Below are 17,836 nucleotides of genomic sequence, written 5' to 3'. Positions count from 1 at the left end.
TCCTAGTTCTAAAGAAATGCACTTGCTTTTAGGGGTGCATTAAATAACTACTGGGTGATGAGGATGGATGACTTTTACACCACACACAATATAAAGTCAATGGGGCTTAGGCAAAATTGCCAGGAAAAAAGTTGGATTCCAACAACTCATATGGAAGATGGCTCTGGCCAAGTAAATGCATACTGCAGCTGAGAAAAGGAGCAGAGGCTGGAGGGTGGCCCAATTTAGTTCAGCAGAGCTCCAGTTGCCTTCCAGAACTCCTGTGGGGCCAGGGTTCATTCCTACAGGTGTAGGTCACCAAAGTTCTCTGTGCTCCACAGTTGAGGGTTGACATCATCAATGCTCCTTAGGTCTGGAAGCTTGGGTTTCAGTATTTCTGTGCTACAGGTTTCCATCTTCTGAGCTGAGATAACAGTACTGATGTCAAGAGAAATGCTTTTGAAACTCCAAGGTGTTCAGGGAAGTCCTGCAATGCTGGCAATAAAAGTGGGGTTTGTTTTTTATAAACCCCAAATAATTGGCTGTAATTGCTGCCTTTTTGAATCTTGAACCGTAGTCTATTCCCACCTCACATCAGCAAGTCTGTGTTGTATTTTACTCTTGGTAAAATTGCAGAGTACAGTTGCCCAACTTACTGGTTGGGTGGAAAACCCTCCCAGATTTCTCTCTCCTTTCTTGGAGGCAGGACATCAAGTGAGAGATCCATATCCTCTGCTTCCTCCCAGGGCAGTACAGTCTGTGACATACCAGGAGAAGGGGAAGGGGGAGCAGCACCTCAGCATGAGCCCCATACATGACAGGCTGTGGACAGACACTGGCAATTAGTATTAATTTGATTTTCACTTATCCAATTAAACTCCCTATTCAACAAAATAAAATGAATGAGAAAGGGCCACCAGTAATGCTACAAGAGATTAAAATAGATGGGTAAGTAAACCCAGTAAAGTAGGCTAATTTGAAATGAAGGGATTAGAGTTGTTTGTGATATTAAAGTACTCTGTCTTTATTATTTGATCATTTAATATCTTCTGCTTCAGAATCCTAAATCCCAGGAACCTGTTACGCTGGATTTTCTAGATGCTGAATTGGAAAATGATATTAAAGTTGAGGTGAGATTACCTGGTTTCTTAGTGCCTGGTGCTGCTCGTATTTCACCATGTCATAACTGCAAAGCAATGAATGTTCTAGATTTTGAATGGGTATCTCTTTCAGTATAAATCTGAATTTTAAACTTGGTAAGATGATGACTTTATATAGAGAAGTTATATTTAGACAAATTAAACCCCAGCATTATTTATAGGCAAGGGCAATGTATTATATTCCTCTCATTTTGAAAACCACCATGATTGCTACTTATGTTCTTCTTCATTAAAATACCAATTCCTGGAAAGGAAGCTAGAAAAATTTTTCAAAACATAAAACTTTTTAATAGAATATTTAGCTGAAATATTTTAAAAGTTTTTCCCTATTAATGCAAGATTTTTCCTGTGGCAAGAAAGAGAACTGAGAAACAAAGTTAAGTGTAGACAGCAAATTAATTCCTCTGTATATTTTTCAGTTACTGATTTTGTAATATATTCAGAAGTTATAAATTTTTAAGATAATTAGTTATTTTTCTGAAATCAAATTAAAGGCTTTTAAACATTTTACATTTTTAACATATTTTTCACTGAAATTGTTCTTTTATACTGACAGTAATCAGCCTGCCTTGGTATCTGTTTAATTCTGCCTTAAGTTTCTTTGAAATGGCTGCTTCAGAGGGGAGTTACTCTTGAACTGATACAAAAGTCTTTTTGTGAATCAGTGCTTCTACCTAAATCACACAGTTGTGCTGGCAGGCACAAGAAATGCTAGGCAAAACTTCTTTCCATGAACACAGAATTCATTTTCTCTGTCAGTGCCCAGCATCAAGGAGTTTTATGGCATGCTCTGGCAATTGAAAGTATATCAGAATTGTTGCTTCTGAACTCTATTGATTGAGTATATATTTGGATAAAACAACTTCTGATTGGAAAAATCTGAAAATTGTAAACAAAATTTGTTTTTTTAAGAGTTGTGACTTCCATTTGCATTAGAATTTTTTGTGTTTTTGAGAAATATTTTGATCACTTGAATGATTATTCATGTTACATGCAACACCTACACTTTTTTCTCTTTATTTCACTTTTTCCTTTTCTTCCTTGCCAATAGATTCGGAAAAAAATGATAGATGGAGAAAGTGGAGAAAAAACATTTGAAACACTGGTCAAGTCCCAAGATGAGGTAAGATAGGAACCCAAAGAGTTACATTTACAGGAACAAACCAAACCAGAAAAATAATGTGAAATGGTGAAATGCTGTGATATTCATTTTGTAATGACAATTTGTACCATTTTTTCCCTCCAGATTTGCTAGTTTTACTAGCTTATAGTAAAAAAAAAAAAATGTACTCAGGAAAAAAAGAATTGTTTTGTTTCTTGGTTTCTTTGGTGCATCATTAATCAGGCAGTTGTTGATGAGGTCTTACACTCTGTTCAACAGGAAATGGACCCAGCCTACTTCTGTGCATGAATTCCAAAACAAAGTGCTTAATTTGCTTGCAGAGATGTGTGAGGATGGGTTTGGTAGTTTATATTGCGGTTGAATGGGAAGAAAGTTGTGAGAAAAAATAATAAAGTAATATTTTTATGCCATAAATGAAGACTCTTTGGGATAAGAAAATTCATCTTACAGTTATATCATGTACTTTCTGAACAGCTTGTTGAGTTCTTTATTTTCTTGTCCAAAATACTTATTCCTGAAAAACATTGCTACTGTTTTCTCTAATAAGCAGACGTTTTCTAGCAATAGGAAATACTCAGATTTGATATGGGTCATTACATGGGTGCTCTGCTTCATGGGGACCTCAGTGAGAAGAAATCATGACTGGTGTGCTGAAGGAGCAGCTCTGGCCAGAGTGTGCCCCACAGTTACAGCTCCACAATGGCTTTTTGGAACTCTTTTGCTCTGACCATAAGTCAGTTTGAAGATATTTAATTTGATGACTTAGCAGACACTGCGCAACCCATAGATACAAACTCACCATAACAATAATTAGAAGAATTGCTTGCAGTTAATTCATACTGACTTTCCCCTCTTCCCATATTCTTCTAGAGACCTGTGCCCTTGCAGTGCCCTTGCCTCCTTTAATGTTTTATGCTTATTACAGTAAAATGCTAAAACCAAGCTTTACAATACTGCTTTACAATCTCTGGGTAAATCCTGCCCTGTGAAACATTTGTGTTTTTTCCTGAAGGGTTGCAGTGTTGGAGAATGGTGCACAGATAGGTGTTTTCTGGGGCAGAGAGGCTGTGCCCCAGTGGATGCCAGCTCTGCCCCTCACCTGTGTCAGGAGCCCATGCTGTTTAGGATGTTTAGGATGGCACCAGTCTGTTCCCTTAAGGGAAACTGGGTGGTTCCTGAGCCACTGTCAGAGAGTCCTGCTGGCATCTGAGCTGAGGATAAACTGCTACTGAAGGAAGAGACTCCATGCTGGGACATTTTCAGACTTATGCTGTTTTGTTTCAGGAGTGCCTTTCCAGATCTGTGGGTGAAAAAGGCTCTGTGTAGGTGGTTGGAAGAGGAAGGGTTAGAAGGTCACAAAAAATACAGTAATACAATTATGGTTGTACAAGAAATTGCATTAATGGCAAACATTTTGAAGAGATTTCAGGCTGTTTGAACAATTCTCAGGCTCTGTTCTACAAAAGACCTGAAACAGTTGGTCCTGCAACTCTTTGCCCAAAGAAAGAGGGAGGGAAGTCTTGCAAATGCTGAAGTCAGTTACAGTATCTGGGCAGGAGGGAGGATGTAACATCCCTGGGTGCATGAGAATGTGCCAGTTACACACAGCCCAGACCACAATCTGTGTTGGAATAAAATGTCCCAAGCCTTTGATCCCGGATGTCTCAATGCCAATGAAATTAATTATCCTCACCTTCCCTTTCACCATGGCCCAAGATTTCTTTCTCTACCCAGACCTCTCTGAGAGAAGAAAGGAGCAGCCAGAGCTGGCTGGCTATGATGACTGCTTCCAGCCATTGCAGCTCCCAGCTCCAGGCTGCTAGAACCAGAAAAAAGCTGCTTTAAACCACGGGCCACGCATGAGCCATGCATCACTTAGCACTTGATAGCTTCATATATTTTCTTATAAAATGGGCTGATGTGGTCGGTTGCTCTGAACTGACAGTTGCAGTCTTCGGGCTTAAAATTTATGTTCTTTTTGTTTTGCTTTTTTGGTTTAAGTTTGCATCGCTCTCCTTTTGTGTTGCAGCTGGCCCCAGCAGTGTCTTGGGAGATGACTTCATACTACAGCATAGAGACTGGACTTGTAGCAAATGTGGGTGGGGTGCTCTGGAGTCTCCCAAGGCCTCCGGGGCTTTCCAAGTAACAGAGAAGATGCCATAGGAACAAAAGCATTGCCACATTTGGCAGCAGGGGTGGGCAGTAGTGAAAACTGAAGGGTCACAAAAGCTGCAATACCATGTGTGAGTTCCTTGGCAGTGATCAAGGGGATGGGATGGGCTCAGAGTGCCCACTGAGGAAGTTGGCAAAGGTAAATGGGAGCTGAGGTGTGAGGATGTGTTACCTGCTGGGTTTGCTTTGGAGGGAGCTCTCAGCCAATTTGCTCTCAAGCACTGTGGCAATGCTGGTGGCAACAGGATTTAATTACAGCCCCGTTCTTCTCTTCCCTCCCCTCCCACCTTGGGCACTGTTTTTTTCCTGTGGGGGTACCCATGACACTGTGCCAGATTTGGAGGCACTGCCAGCACTGGGTTCAGGTGGCTGATTTTAGCCCGAAGTACACATTCAGTGTAAATAGGCTTCAATAGGAATCTCTTCAACCATCTTTTTACCTTAAATGTAAAGTGTATCAGAGTACAAGACACTGTTATATGCATCTTCTTTCTGATTTTCTTTTCTTTTTTTTTTTCATTTTCTTTCATCTTTTTTTCATTGTCTTTCAAAAATGACTATTACATTATTTTCCTGTCATGCTTTACTGAAAAGCAGCAGCCAGGTAATGAGAAGGTCTGAATTTATTAATGTCATACAAGTCACCTCTTTTCCAAATGGTCATTTTTCTCAATATCCTTTTGCCATAGGGAAAGAAAGAACCTGGAGGTGTACCTGTGGTACCTTTCACCAATGTTTGCAGTGTTGCAGTGCAACAGCTGTACAGTCTTCACTGCTGGCATACTTACAAAAATTTGATTGCTAAAGTAATAATATGTTGCAGCTGGCATAATCTTACAGCTTTCAAAGTGGAAAACTGAGCAAAGCAATGTCAGCCAGGTGGATCCATGATTAAATCTATGGGGAACTGTGGGGCTGTGCCTATCATGCTATTTTTCAGACCACAAGAAAACAAATGGTAAAGATTATCCTAATGTATTAAGTTTTTTAAAAATAAACATTTATTTCAATGTTACATTTTTTCCCAAATTCAGGACCTTTCTAATTAGATTAGAAACACATGCTAAGTTTAGCAGGGGGTGTCTATACAGTCAGAATTACCAGACTGTGCCTGTAGTTATGATTCAAATTTAAATGCATTAAGGCAGTGGTGCTGTGACCTGAAAGGATTGGCTCTGGGTGTTTTTGTTTTTAAAGACCTACCTACAAAGTCTTTTTATAACTGAGGTTTTGTTTTTTTTTTTAATCTTTTCATAGTTTAAGTGCAAAATGATCCATAAAAGAGAAAACATTTTCTATCAAATTTGAATCACACAGATAATGGTTTGTATAGGTCTGGCTAATGTGAAAATTACAGGTCAGGTTTCTCTGATTTTATTTAAATTTAAGTTTGCTCATGTTCAATAAAAATTATATGGTTGATTATTTTGCAAAACGTAAGTTTGGAGTATATTTAAGGAAAAGAGTTGCAGCTCAACCCATTATTTTAGCAAAATAATAAATAGAAACACAAAAGATTTGTACTTGATTTTACAGAGTATTTCTCAAAGAAAGGTCACAATTATTGAAGCTCCCTACTTTAATAATTCCATTTTTCACCAATATCTCTTTGTAGAGGTATATTGATAAAGGAAACAGAACATATACATGGACTGCTGTGAATGGCACTGATTACAGGTAACTCATTTCTGCCCACTGACTTCCTTTGTTTATTTAAGTGTCCTTCTGGTTAATTTTGGTTAATATTTTTAGCATTACATCTTTTATACTGGCTAAGGTGACACTGGTGTGTATATTATTTCAAATTCTTTTAAGCACACAACATTGTAACATTAGAAGGAATGTTGAAATATTCCTTAACATTACCCAAAACAAGAAAAGGTTTTCCAAGTCTCAGGAAAGTTAAACTACTCTAGTTCAAAACTAAGGGGTATAAATATTGAGTCAAATTTTGACCAAAATGCTATTTTTGCTATGGTGAATTACAGTAATCCTCAGACAAGCTGGATTCCAATTCCTGTTGTCTTCTGCCCAGGTGTACAGTCACTGAGAATGGAAACATTAATTTGGGTGTTAAACCAAACAAACCCATTTTAACAACAGAACATAAACGTAGGATCTTCTATTCACTATCCCATTTTTCTGTTGAACTGCCTCTATACTCTGTAAGAAAAGGAAATTTTTATCAGACTGCCATCTAGCAATCACTAGAGAAATACATTAAATTTACATGACTTCTTAATTCTGCCTGAGCTTCCTGGCATGAGATATAGCAATAAATCCTCAGAGTATCCTTGCAGAAAACTTATTAAACATAAAATTATAGATTTTAATTAGCAATTTCTGCTAGCATTAACTGTTAATGACAGGTACACTGCCACTGATTTCCCTAGAGGAGAATTGGTAGAAGGCTATCACTAAATATTCAGCAATCTCACTTATATTCTGTATAAATTGCAAATGTGTCACTAAAGGTCAGCTCATTTATGGGTCAACTGTGCAAGATTTTTAATGGTAATTTCTGCAGCTCTTCATTAGGAACTGTTGCAGTTCTGCATGGATGTAATCCAAGTGTAAAAATCAAGGATGTTACTTGGGAGTTGATGATACTTACTTATTTAATGATTACTCATATCTCCTGTCCTTTACTTGCATTTGTAGAACTGAACTCTTCTACACATGTGTAGAATATAGCTGCAAAAATAATTCCTACATTTTTAACAAAAATAAGTTTAATATAAAAGAAAACTTTGCAAATGTTCTGAAAATCTTAAAATATTATTGTACAACTATGTTCAATAATTATTGGTGGTGACTACATGAGTAAAGAAAATATTTTTTGATCCTGAATGCAATGGATGTTAATGCAAGTATTGCCAGATGCATTTCCTGGAGAATATTGTTGGTTGTTTTATTAGTGAGAGTCTCTGGTTATATGATGTGTGTAAATCAGTACAGTCCTAGGTGATATTTTTGCATTCAGTGATTACAATGACATGTTATATTGGGAATGTTAAGTCTGTCAGAGGAAGATCCAAAAATCTTTTTTTTTTTTTTGCAGTTATTTGGAAATTCCTTGTTTATCTGCTAAAAAGTGCAGATACATTTGTGTTTAAAAATGTAAATAAGAACGAAACACAACACAACATTTGTGTTTAAAAATGTAAATAAGAATGAAAATAAACTCAGGGACGATCAGGACTGGCATGAATGTACTTGTGTCTATTCCTGAGTGTGAAGCTGGTATTTCACAGTGTGTGTGCCTCATCTCATGACAGTCCAAATTACAAAATTGTTAATTACTTTCAAAACACAAAGAAGCTGAAACTAGAAAACTGCTGCAAATAACATAATTGCTTTACTTGTCTCATTTCTGTTGCAGTTTGGCACTGGTGTTACCATCATACAGCTTTTATTATATTAAAGCCAAAATAGATGAACCTATAATTCTAGCCAGATGTAAGTACTGTAAAGATTCCCTGGTTTTGTCTGGTATTGCCAAGTCTCAGATTCACTTAAAAAGCAATGTTTGAAATTTATAAATTTTGTGGAATTCGGTGATGTTGCCATGATGTACCCAAAATCTTCAGCAATGATTCTAACCTGTTGTAACCTCTGAGGTGCAAGAAATATTCTATAAAAATAGAATATGTGCAGAACATGTCAGTTCCACTGACAACCCCTACCCCTTGCTCTGTGCCTATAGAATCATTGCTTTGTGTATCCTCTATTGCTGTCATTTTAAGGGTCTGGATAAAAAAAGGGTCTGGATAATTTTTTTTAATTTTTTTTAAATTTTCTTAGCAAAATACAGTGATATAGACTGTAAGAGTACACCTTTTTTTTTTTGTATTTTAGTTACAGGATAGTATTTAGCAAATTATCTCTGCTAGAATGATGTGAAATCCCTGTTTGGTTTGGGTTGCAGTGAGGTTTTATTTATTTTACAATTAGTTTTAGTGGATGTTTGCATTGTAGTTTTATATTAGACTGATTTCAAACCATTTACAGATTCTGAAGTGATAGCTGAAAATTATGCTTGTCAGTATTCAAAGGGTTTTTTGGGTTTTTTTTTTTGTTAGGAGTAGCTTAACTGTAGTCTAGGTATACACAAAATAGAACCAATCACAGCCTTTTAACTTTTTCCAGGTGTTATGATAAATTTAGAAAAAGTATGTAGTTAAATAGAAAGTTTGAAAAACACAAAAAAACCTCAGAGAGGCATAGATATTGTCAGTTTGGAGAAAACTTGGTTAGCACTACATCACTCTCTTCTACCATAGCTCCCACATATGAAGAAGAATAGAGCAACTTTTAATAATCAGTGATTTATTTTGTAACTTTTTCCAATATGAAGTACTTTAAATTTTTAAGCAGAGAGTGTGATTCTCTTGATGAATTAGATCATCTGCTTTTGCACTTGTATCAATAAAACCTGCAAAACAGACCCTTGAAATAGCCACAGTGTATAGAAGGTACTGAGAAATAACTAAGAACCTATTCTTCAGTCTTCAGAGATGTTTGTCTTTTTTTTTCCAGACTACAGCTGTATGTAAATTGAACCTTTGAATCTATGTGCAATATTTTTATTCAAGGGGCTGTTTGAATAAAATATTGGTTTGTGACCCCTTGTGCTTTACCCTGTTTTTTTCTGTTTCCCTGCTTTCTCTTTCTGATGGATAGTGACATCCAAAAAGGGCAAGTATATTCTTGTTGCTCAATTTCCTTCTGTTTACTGCAGTTGACATTTTTCACTTATATTTCTATTCCTACTGGATATTCTCCTCTGTATTCCTCGTCTCAGGATTCTCTTCATGATCATTGGATACCATAGCAATAGAAAGGGCAAAACAAAAGTGAAGTATTTTTCTGTTTTCATGCACATTTTAATATGTTGTTGATCTCTAATTCTTCTTTGTCTGGTCCCATCAGTGTTCAGTGATATCATCTATTAAAGCCATTATTTTTAGTAGGATTTACAGTGATGCTACTACAATTGAGATTTTTACACTTCATTGCAGAAAATATTAGCAGTATTTTTCTTCATGTTCTAAAAATTCAGCATCATTTATTTGTATCAGAGTTTACTTCTAGTGAAAACGTTTCAATTTTTTGATATTTGTTTGATATTTGAAAATATCTCATGTTGCTATGTTAATTAAATGTCCTAAATAAATTGTTAGATATTACCTTACTGTTTCCAGTTGTACATTGTATATAATAATCAAGTAATTTCTTCTATGCTGTGAAATACTGAGAAGCCTAGAATTCATTAGGGAGAAAGTGTCTAAAACATTTCTTTCAAAATTCATGGATGCATGCAAAAGTTAGCCAAATAGTTTGATAAGAGAAACAATGGCAAAAATTGCAGTTTACTTACTTGGTGTTTACTTTTCATCTCTTTAGTTACAGAAACCCTGAAGCTTGATCATTTTGATGAATCTGGCTATACATTTTTAGCACCCAGGTTGGTGGATTTCCCAGTAATGTGTTATTTCTGCATCTGATCTGATTATTGGCACATGGAGAATACTGATTTGACCAATAAAGCTTCATTTGGTAAAAAATTATCAATCTTTTTTCATGCTGGAATGTAAACAGCATCTTCAGGCTCTGATTTCTGCTCATATTAGTCAGAAAACTGCAAAAACTGATATTGATATTTTAATGGAAAACTTTTTCACATTTCTTGTGGTTCTGACTTCTAAGATTTTACAACTATTTTTAAAATAGGTTTCATAATGCTGACCACTTCAAGACAAAGGGTTTCAAAGCTCTCTAATTTTTAAGTATTAGTCAATTTTCAATTAATTGAACCAAAAAACTATTAAGTCAATGAAAATTTATTAAATTCATTAGTTTCCTGAGGTTTTGGTTTTTTAATGTGAAATTCTGCAGTTCTAATTTCCCTCTTAAAATTATGTTTGCAAGGAAAACCTGATATGATAAAGACTTCCTAAAAATTGAGTTCCTCTAAAAGATAGTTATGATAAAGAAAGGAAATGCTGTACAGTTAAGATAATTGAGAATTGTTGCATTCTTTTTTATCTGATAAATTTCTGTAGACATTTAAATTTCAATTAATAGATCGATTTCAATTAATAGATTCATTTATGTGAAGTCTTCTGTCTTAAAATGTATCCTAAATTAGCTCTTCAATTTAATTTTTCTGAAAGACTGAATTTATTGAGAATTAATTGTACCAATTGCAGCTTCCAGCAAGTCCCTACTGTCCTACAGAACAAAGTCTATTTGATATGTAGCTCTGCTTAAATGTGAATATTGGTATAGTAAGGTAAATTCTGCCTGTGTGTCTCTGGCTTATGGTAAGGTAAATAAAGGTTAATAAGATATCTTGGTCATATGAAATACTTGAACACACTTCTTCTGTGTGTAAACCTGAATTCATATAAAAGCTCACTTTAAAAAGAGAGCCCCCTGCTTTACTGCTAAACACACTTTACATTTTAATTAAAGTTGTTTAATGCCATTCATCTATAATATTTGCCTCCAAAATGCCAGTGACTTCTGTATTGCTTGCCTGCATTCAGTGAATTGCCCAATGATATTGTTTTATTTCATTATACAAGGGACGGGACACTCAAAACAAAGAGTGTTTATATGTTCATGTGGTTTGTACCCTAATAAAATTGCATTTAAAACTTCTCAGAGGATAGGGCCTTAACCTATAAATGTGGCCTGAGTTGAGCATAGTGTGTCTGTGCTTCACCAGCAATCCAGGTTCTTTCCAGTGCAGGTTAATCCAGAAGCAATTTAAATTCACTGGGCATATTTTAAGTGTACAGACAATGATGTCCCAATATGTCCTACTCTACTCCTCAGTTTTTTTTTTCTGGGAATCTATTCCCTATTTCATGCATACAGTTTTCCTACAATCCAAATCTTGATGAAAGCTCAGGCAGGTGTTTGAACACTTTATTTCCTGCAGATGTCTGAATAATTGATATGGTAATCAATAAATACTGATCATGGCAGCCAACTGACACAGCAGTACCAGCTACTTCATAATCCTTGTGCAAGCCTGCTTGGACTTTTAAATGTTCTGCTTTAGTAGCACAAGGAAAAAATACGAGAAATCTGATGTTTTGTTGTTTTTCAGAGAATACTGTAACGATGTTAAAAAATCAGAAAACAACACTGAATTTCTATTAAATTTCAATGAATTTATTGACAGAAATACTCCAACCAGTTCATCATGTAAGTACACTTCTCACCTCACTGAAATATTTCCATAGGAAAATACCTCCCCGTGGATGAGAGTTCATGCTCAAATGTTGTGGGTTTGTTTTTTTCAGTAGGAATTATCTAGTGCTGGGATTTTCTATCCAAGGTAGAGAGTGTAAAATTAGCTTCCAAGTTCTGGCATTATTTAAGAAAGTTTGTAGGGCATTATGAATCCTGTGTTTTCCATAATTCCTCTCAGCATCTTGCCGAAGCATCAAACAATACTGGTTCATTTAAATACACTCAAATGTTTTTGAGTTTATATTTTCTTGCTTGAGTGTAGCAGCCAAAGTCTCAAACAGACTCAAAATATTGTAATGAAATCTTCAACCTGCTTTCTTGTCATATTATTCCAAAAAAAGCAAATAAAATAAGTCCAAGACTGAAATACCCAATAACCAGAATAAAAGATAAGGAAGTTATTTTGCTGGTTCACAAATTGGTTAAAGAGATCTCACTTGGGCTTGAATAGCTTAAGACCACAAATCCATGTAACTGCTGCAGTGGTGAGCACTGGCCTTTGAGAAGGGATTAATTAATATTTTGAGATTGGGCCTTAACCTCTGTTTAGAATAAATGAAGTTATTACCATCAGTAAGGTGCTAATGCCTTGTTCTCCAGAAAATATCAGTGTTTGGATTTAGTTTGGTACATACACATCTGTTTATCATTATTGATAATTTATAAATACTTGGAATAACTTTTTTTTTTTCTTGTTTTCCTGAAGTCTTTTTGACATGTTGTTGTCAGGGATAACTGATCAATTCAGAAAGAATCTCTGTGCTAGACCATGTAACTGAAGGAATGTCCACTTAGATATGATATCTTCTCACAAAAGGATATTTTTGTGCGCTTGTATGGGTGTTTGCTGTTGTTTTAATAGAATTATCTTAGTCATTGACACATTGCTGACTGCCTGAAATTTTATTTGAATACCTTGACTCAGTCTTGGAAATGAAAACATTCACCTCCAGAAATTAAAATGATTAATGAGAATTTAATAAAATTTAATAAGAAATAAAAATCCTTGTGTAATATTTAAGCAAATATTGAGGACACATTTAGTGATTTTATAGTATACAGTCGTGCTTAGTAAGTAATTATTCCAAAATTTTATCCACCTATTGCTGTATTTCAGTTTGGAATATGCAACAATTTTTTTTCCTTCATTTTTTTCCTAATAATTAGGTTACTTTAAAAATAGTCTCCTTAATAAATAAAAAGTGTTAACAGAGTTAAAGGACTGAGTGGCCATAGAAATTATCTCAGCTTAAAATGCTTTTCAAAAGAAATAACAATAAAATTCCCACCTTGAAATAATCTTCAGTAACTCTGCTAAAGTGTACTGAAAAAGATGGTTGAGAAGCACTGACTTCAAACTATCCTTTAAAAGAAATTTAAGCATGGCATCTCTGTATAAGCTACTGATTCAAAATGAGTTTATTTCCCTGTATCCATTTTCAGATCACAAATGTATTTTATTTGAGAGCCTGGGAATTGATTGATCTAAATATATTTAAAATGTAGTTGAATGTCATTAGGAATTGTTTTTTCCTTGCATCAACTGAGACAAAAAGTGTTTTAATGAACACATGCTTTTAAAATAGGTTAATTTGCAGTTTTAGGGGCTTTACAAAGCTGTGGCCCTTATCACCTTCCTTATTCCTGAGACACAAAGACACATTTTTAGGATACAAAGAAAATGTTTAACTGAACTCAACAGTGTGAGAGCATCTATCTAACTCTACCTGACATCATTTGAAGTTAGGCACAATGTCAAATATTAACAGCCACAATTTTTGTGGCTGGAGAATCTTGATAACTCAGAATTTTGATTTAGGCTTTTATTGAAACTCCATCTCATATGGTTTCAGATGACTTACATTTTAACTCTTTTGATAGGTAATACTGACATGGTCATTAGAGTTTTGCTGGATGCAGGATTTACAAATGAACTTGCCCAAAATTATTGGAGTAAACTGTCGCTGTAAGTATTCTTTTTATTGACTATGGGTTTTTAATGCATTTCAGAGTTTGGAAACAAAATCTTATACATCTGTGTGAATATACAGATATGCAGGTAGTGTTACAGAGAACAGGTATTTATTCACAGTTATGCACTTTAATGGCAACCCTTGACATAGAAATTTGTGAGAATTCCAGTCAGTTTTCATTTTAAATCTTATTTTTATTTACAGCGATGGAGTTGTTGCACAATTTGTTGTTACAGATGGTGGAATTACTAGAGTGTTCCCTAAAAGGTAAGAATTATTACAAAGTAGTATCATATGGTATTTTGAAGCCTGAAAGGCTGGACTGTTAAAGAGTGGCTTTATTGAATGAAAAGCTACAGCCTCCTAGGGTCTAATTTGTACTCATAGCTATGAAATTAATGGAATGCCTTGTTTTTCTTTTATTTTACCTGTGTCACTGCTTGAATCTAACCTGTCCCATTATTTTCATGACAGGCCCTTGTAATCCAAGTTTCCAATCAGAGTAGAGTAGCAGTAACAGCAATGCCTTTGTAGTAGCAGTGGGGCCATGCTAATCCCTAATTACCCCCAAGCACTCAGTTGTTTGGCAGGCTGCAAATACTGGAAAGTAGTGGGTGATATTTTTTTTTTTAGATCAGACCTAAAGGTCCAGGGACTTCAAGAGAGAAAAAATGTATCATTAACAGAGGACAAAAAGGGAATGTGAAATTGCATATGCAATAAACTAGACACACTCCCACGAGTGACTGGGAATAGTGAGGGCACCAGTACAGATCTACTGGGAAATGGCAAATGTATCTATTTTCTTAGGTTATTCTGTGTTTCCCCAAAATGTGAAAATGGCAATGAGTTTTACTTCCCAAGTGAGTTTGTTTGCTATTTTGGGATTATTCATTATATTAAATCTTTTAGGATTAAGCTCAAAGTAGGTATGTGCTGTAAAGGTTCCTTTAGATTTTGTTGTAAGTAGTGTTGCAGTGGTATTTGTCACAACAAATCTAAAAGTGATGAGACTAAATTATTGGTTTTCCAAGAATATTAATTCCTTTTTTCTCCAAAGTTTGTTTGTTTGGGGTTTTCCTAATGATTACACCTGTCTTTTAACCAGTGAAAACTGACAGATCCTGAGGACTATAAGAATGAATCTCATGTTTTCCAACTGTGAAATATTGAAGAAAACAACCCACAGCACAGATTTAATGAGACTCTAAACTGTGGTTTTTTGATCTGTATTTTTTTAATTTAGGGCAGGAGAAGACTGGTTGGAAAATGCTGAAACTTATGAAGTCAGCTTCTATAAGAGGAGTTTAGATAATGACAACTATATTTTCACAGCTCCCTACTACAACAGTAAGTCATCACGGTTTAGAAATGTCAGAGTTAGCTAGTTCAATATAAGTGGAAGTTCCCCATACCAGATGAGGTCACTGACAAAAGATTCAAGCATGACACTTCATAAGGAAGGAAGTCTTGGGATAATATCCATTATGAAGGAAAAGCTAGGAGGCACTAAACTTGGTCATCATAATTTGGCAAGTACTCTGGTGGCCCTGTGTGCTCAGAATTAACCTAAGTGAAAACACACAGAGTTCTGATGTTCATTCAGTGTATTGAAACACTGCTTCACAGAGATACTTTGGCAGAATTATTTTAACAGAAAGTGAAATAAAATTGCACTCATAGACAGTAACATTACCTAAAGTCTTAACAGAGCTGAGTTCTGTATCTCAGCACCCCCAGCACTGACTTGGGGGACCAGGCATAAAGGGCCAGGGCCCATAACTCCATCCACTGCACCACTGCTTAGTTTAAACTTTGCTTTTGAATTCTATTTAGAATTGCACTTATTCACCAAAACCAATTGGTCTGAGATATTGTGACTTTTAAAACTGATATAAGCACAATAGCAAGTGTTCCTTATTGATGTGAGCAACATTAACCTTCTCAAGTTTGACAAAAAATAGATGCTACCACAAATCACTTACTCCTCTCTTAAACATATGGGATCCTTCATTACTTTTATTTCTTAATTATTTATTGCATTTTTTTCTCAGTAAAATGTAAAGATGTTAATTAATAAAATTCCCTGAAGCCTTTGCTGCTCCTCAAACAGCTCCAGGGAATCTACTTTTAACTTGCTTTTTCAAATTGAGCAGTGTTGAAAACAGTTTCAAGTCAGTCAGAGCAGAAATTGTACATTAGTGAGTGGAGTCAGTATGCTCTGCATTGAAAAATACACAGACAACATCAGGATAAAATCTTTGGTTCTGATCCTGGTTTTAACAGAGCTGCTCATGTGTGTACAAGTACTCATGGTTCTCTTTGCAGAAGAAAAGGCTGTAGTAAGTTTATGAAGCAGTAAAAAAGAACACGAAGAAAAAAAGTAAACACAAATATTTCTTAGTCATGCCAGTGTTAGTGATCTAAGCTGTCACAGGTGATAAATGCACCTGGGTCAGTGCTTTTGGAAAAGGATTTTTTAAAATCAGTCTGGTATTTGAATAATAATAGATTTAAGTTTCAGAGGAAAAGGCTTTCATGTCACCCTAACTTCTTTTTCTGTTTGTTCTTTTTTTCTCCTCTTCTGTACTGTCAGAAAGTGGTGCCAATAGCTATGAATCAGGTATTATGGTAAGCAAGGCTGTGGAAATACAAGTTGATGGGAAACTTCTGAAGCCAGCAGGTAAGATAAAGTGGTACTGAAACTTGAATTACTTTATTTATTTGGTTGTTGCTCAACAGCAAATTGGAAATTTAATTGAGATTTCAAAGCAACTTCACTCTATAATAACATTATTTTCTCTGAGACAGTTTTACTCTTTCTAGTGGAAATCTGTTTGCATTTGAGTAAGAGTGTTTAATTTATTAGTCTCATGAACAATGTTGGTGATCAAGCAACAGAAATCGTAATTTATCCTTCTCCAGTTCAGTGATTTAGATGTCTTTATAATTTCCCCCCTTTTTTAGGATTATACAGTTACCTTTTTTTCCTTCATTTTACTAAAAAAAACTTTCATGTATTTCTTCTTAGTTGTTGGAATAAAAATTGATGCAACCAGCTGGATGGGAAATTTCACAAAAACCACAATCAAGAGCCTGGTAAGCAATTGACCAAGTCTTTTTTGAACTTTATTTGCATTTCTCAAAGCTTCAGATGCAAATAGGTTTACTGTCTCTTTGTGACAGAGTCACACTGATGCATAGTTGCCAAGTAGTTGTGGTATTTAAATCATCCAAATGCACAAAATAAATCTATGTTGAAATAGGCCATATTTTGTACGTGTCTTGCTTTGATAATTATAAGACATGGATAGGGACAAAGAAAAAATTACATATTCTAGCTAGTAGGAAGACTATGCAGTAGCAGTGAATAAAATCTGCAAAACAATTGGTGAATCTTTTCTTATTTAATATCCAGGATGAGTAAGCAGTGAACAGTAAGGATTTATATTGCATCCAACATCACAGCATTTTAGCAGAACTCAATGAAATATGTGCTTAACCATTTCATTCCATGCATCTAATGTATAGTACATCTGAGGTGTAAATGGGAAGGAGGAAAGGTTAAATGAAAAGAAAATGTGGAATTTATAGTGAACTGTGGAAGTAAAGGCACAAAATGAAGAAACTTAAAGAACTTATGCTTCTTACTGGGTGAAGCAATGTTGCTTGTATGCTCAGGGAATCAAAAAGAGAGTTTGGCTGGTTGGGTATTGGAGCTGTAGTTCAATGGGGAGGCAAATGCATTGCCTAAGAGTCAGAACAGTTGGGAACAAAAATACAAAAGTGAAAGATGGAAAGATGGACGAATATTTCAGAAAGAACGCTGATGACTGCAGCATCACCTGGGCGTTGTTTTGCTGAGGACATAAGGCAAGGACACAGTTGTGTGTGTATGTGTACACATACTGCAAGAGCATGAAAAAACATGTTAGGAATCAGAGCCATAAAAGCCAGCTGGGTTGATGGGCTTCCTTTACCACACAGGATTCCCATGCTTTGAAGCTTTTCATGGTCAGAAAAGATACTTTTGAGGGCTTTCCTTCCAAACTCCAAACACATGGGAACGCTCCTATTCTTTCTGGTTTTCTTTATGCTCACATCACTGATATCCTGACAAGTACTAGAAACTATTTATGTATGTTGAGCACACTGTTAAAGGG

General features: G+C 35.4%; 1 protein-coding gene across 3 annotated transcripts in view; it reads left to right on the top strand.

Annotated features, from left to right (window-relative positions):
* Positions 1–17,836, top strand: part of CACNA2D1 (calcium voltage-gated channel auxiliary subunit alpha2delta 1) — a 366,353-nt gene that overhangs the window by 326,078 nt on the left and 22,439 nt on the right. Inside the window, exons 19-30 of one of the 3 annotated variants that reach the window (XM_077179149.1) lie at positions 1,038–1,109; positions 2,191–2,262; positions 6,050–6,111; positions 7,817–7,893; positions 9,118–9,132; positions 9,841–9,901; positions 11,555–11,652; positions 13,582–13,666; positions 13,878–13,940; positions 14,920–15,023; positions 16,270–16,356; positions 16,705–16,772. In XM_077179149.1, coding sequence (XP_077035264.1) covers positions 1,038–1,109; positions 2,191–2,262; positions 6,050–6,111; positions 7,817–7,893; positions 9,118–9,132; positions 9,841–9,901; positions 11,555–11,652; positions 13,582–13,666; positions 13,878–13,940; positions 14,920–15,023; positions 16,270–16,356; positions 16,705–16,772 — 864 coding nt within the window. Of the gene's footprint in view, positions 1–1,037; positions 1,110–2,190; positions 2,263–6,049; positions 6,112–7,816; positions 7,894–8,973; positions 9,006–9,117; positions 9,133–9,840; positions 9,902–11,554; positions 11,653–13,581; positions 13,667–13,877; positions 13,941–14,919; positions 15,024–16,269; positions 16,357–16,704; positions 16,773–17,836 lie in introns of those variants that run through there. The other 2 variants (XM_054631736.2, XM_077179150.1) reach the window with 2 other exon arrangements.

Source organism: Agelaius phoeniceus, chromosome 5, assembly GCF_051311805.1.
Source record: "Agelaius phoeniceus isolate bAgePho1 chromosome 5, bAgePho1.hap1, whole genome shotgun sequence".
NCBI lineage: Eukaryota > Metazoa > Chordata > Aves > Passeriformes > Icteridae > Agelaius > Agelaius phoeniceus.
This window is presented reverse-complemented; position numbering and strand designations above follow the sequence as displayed.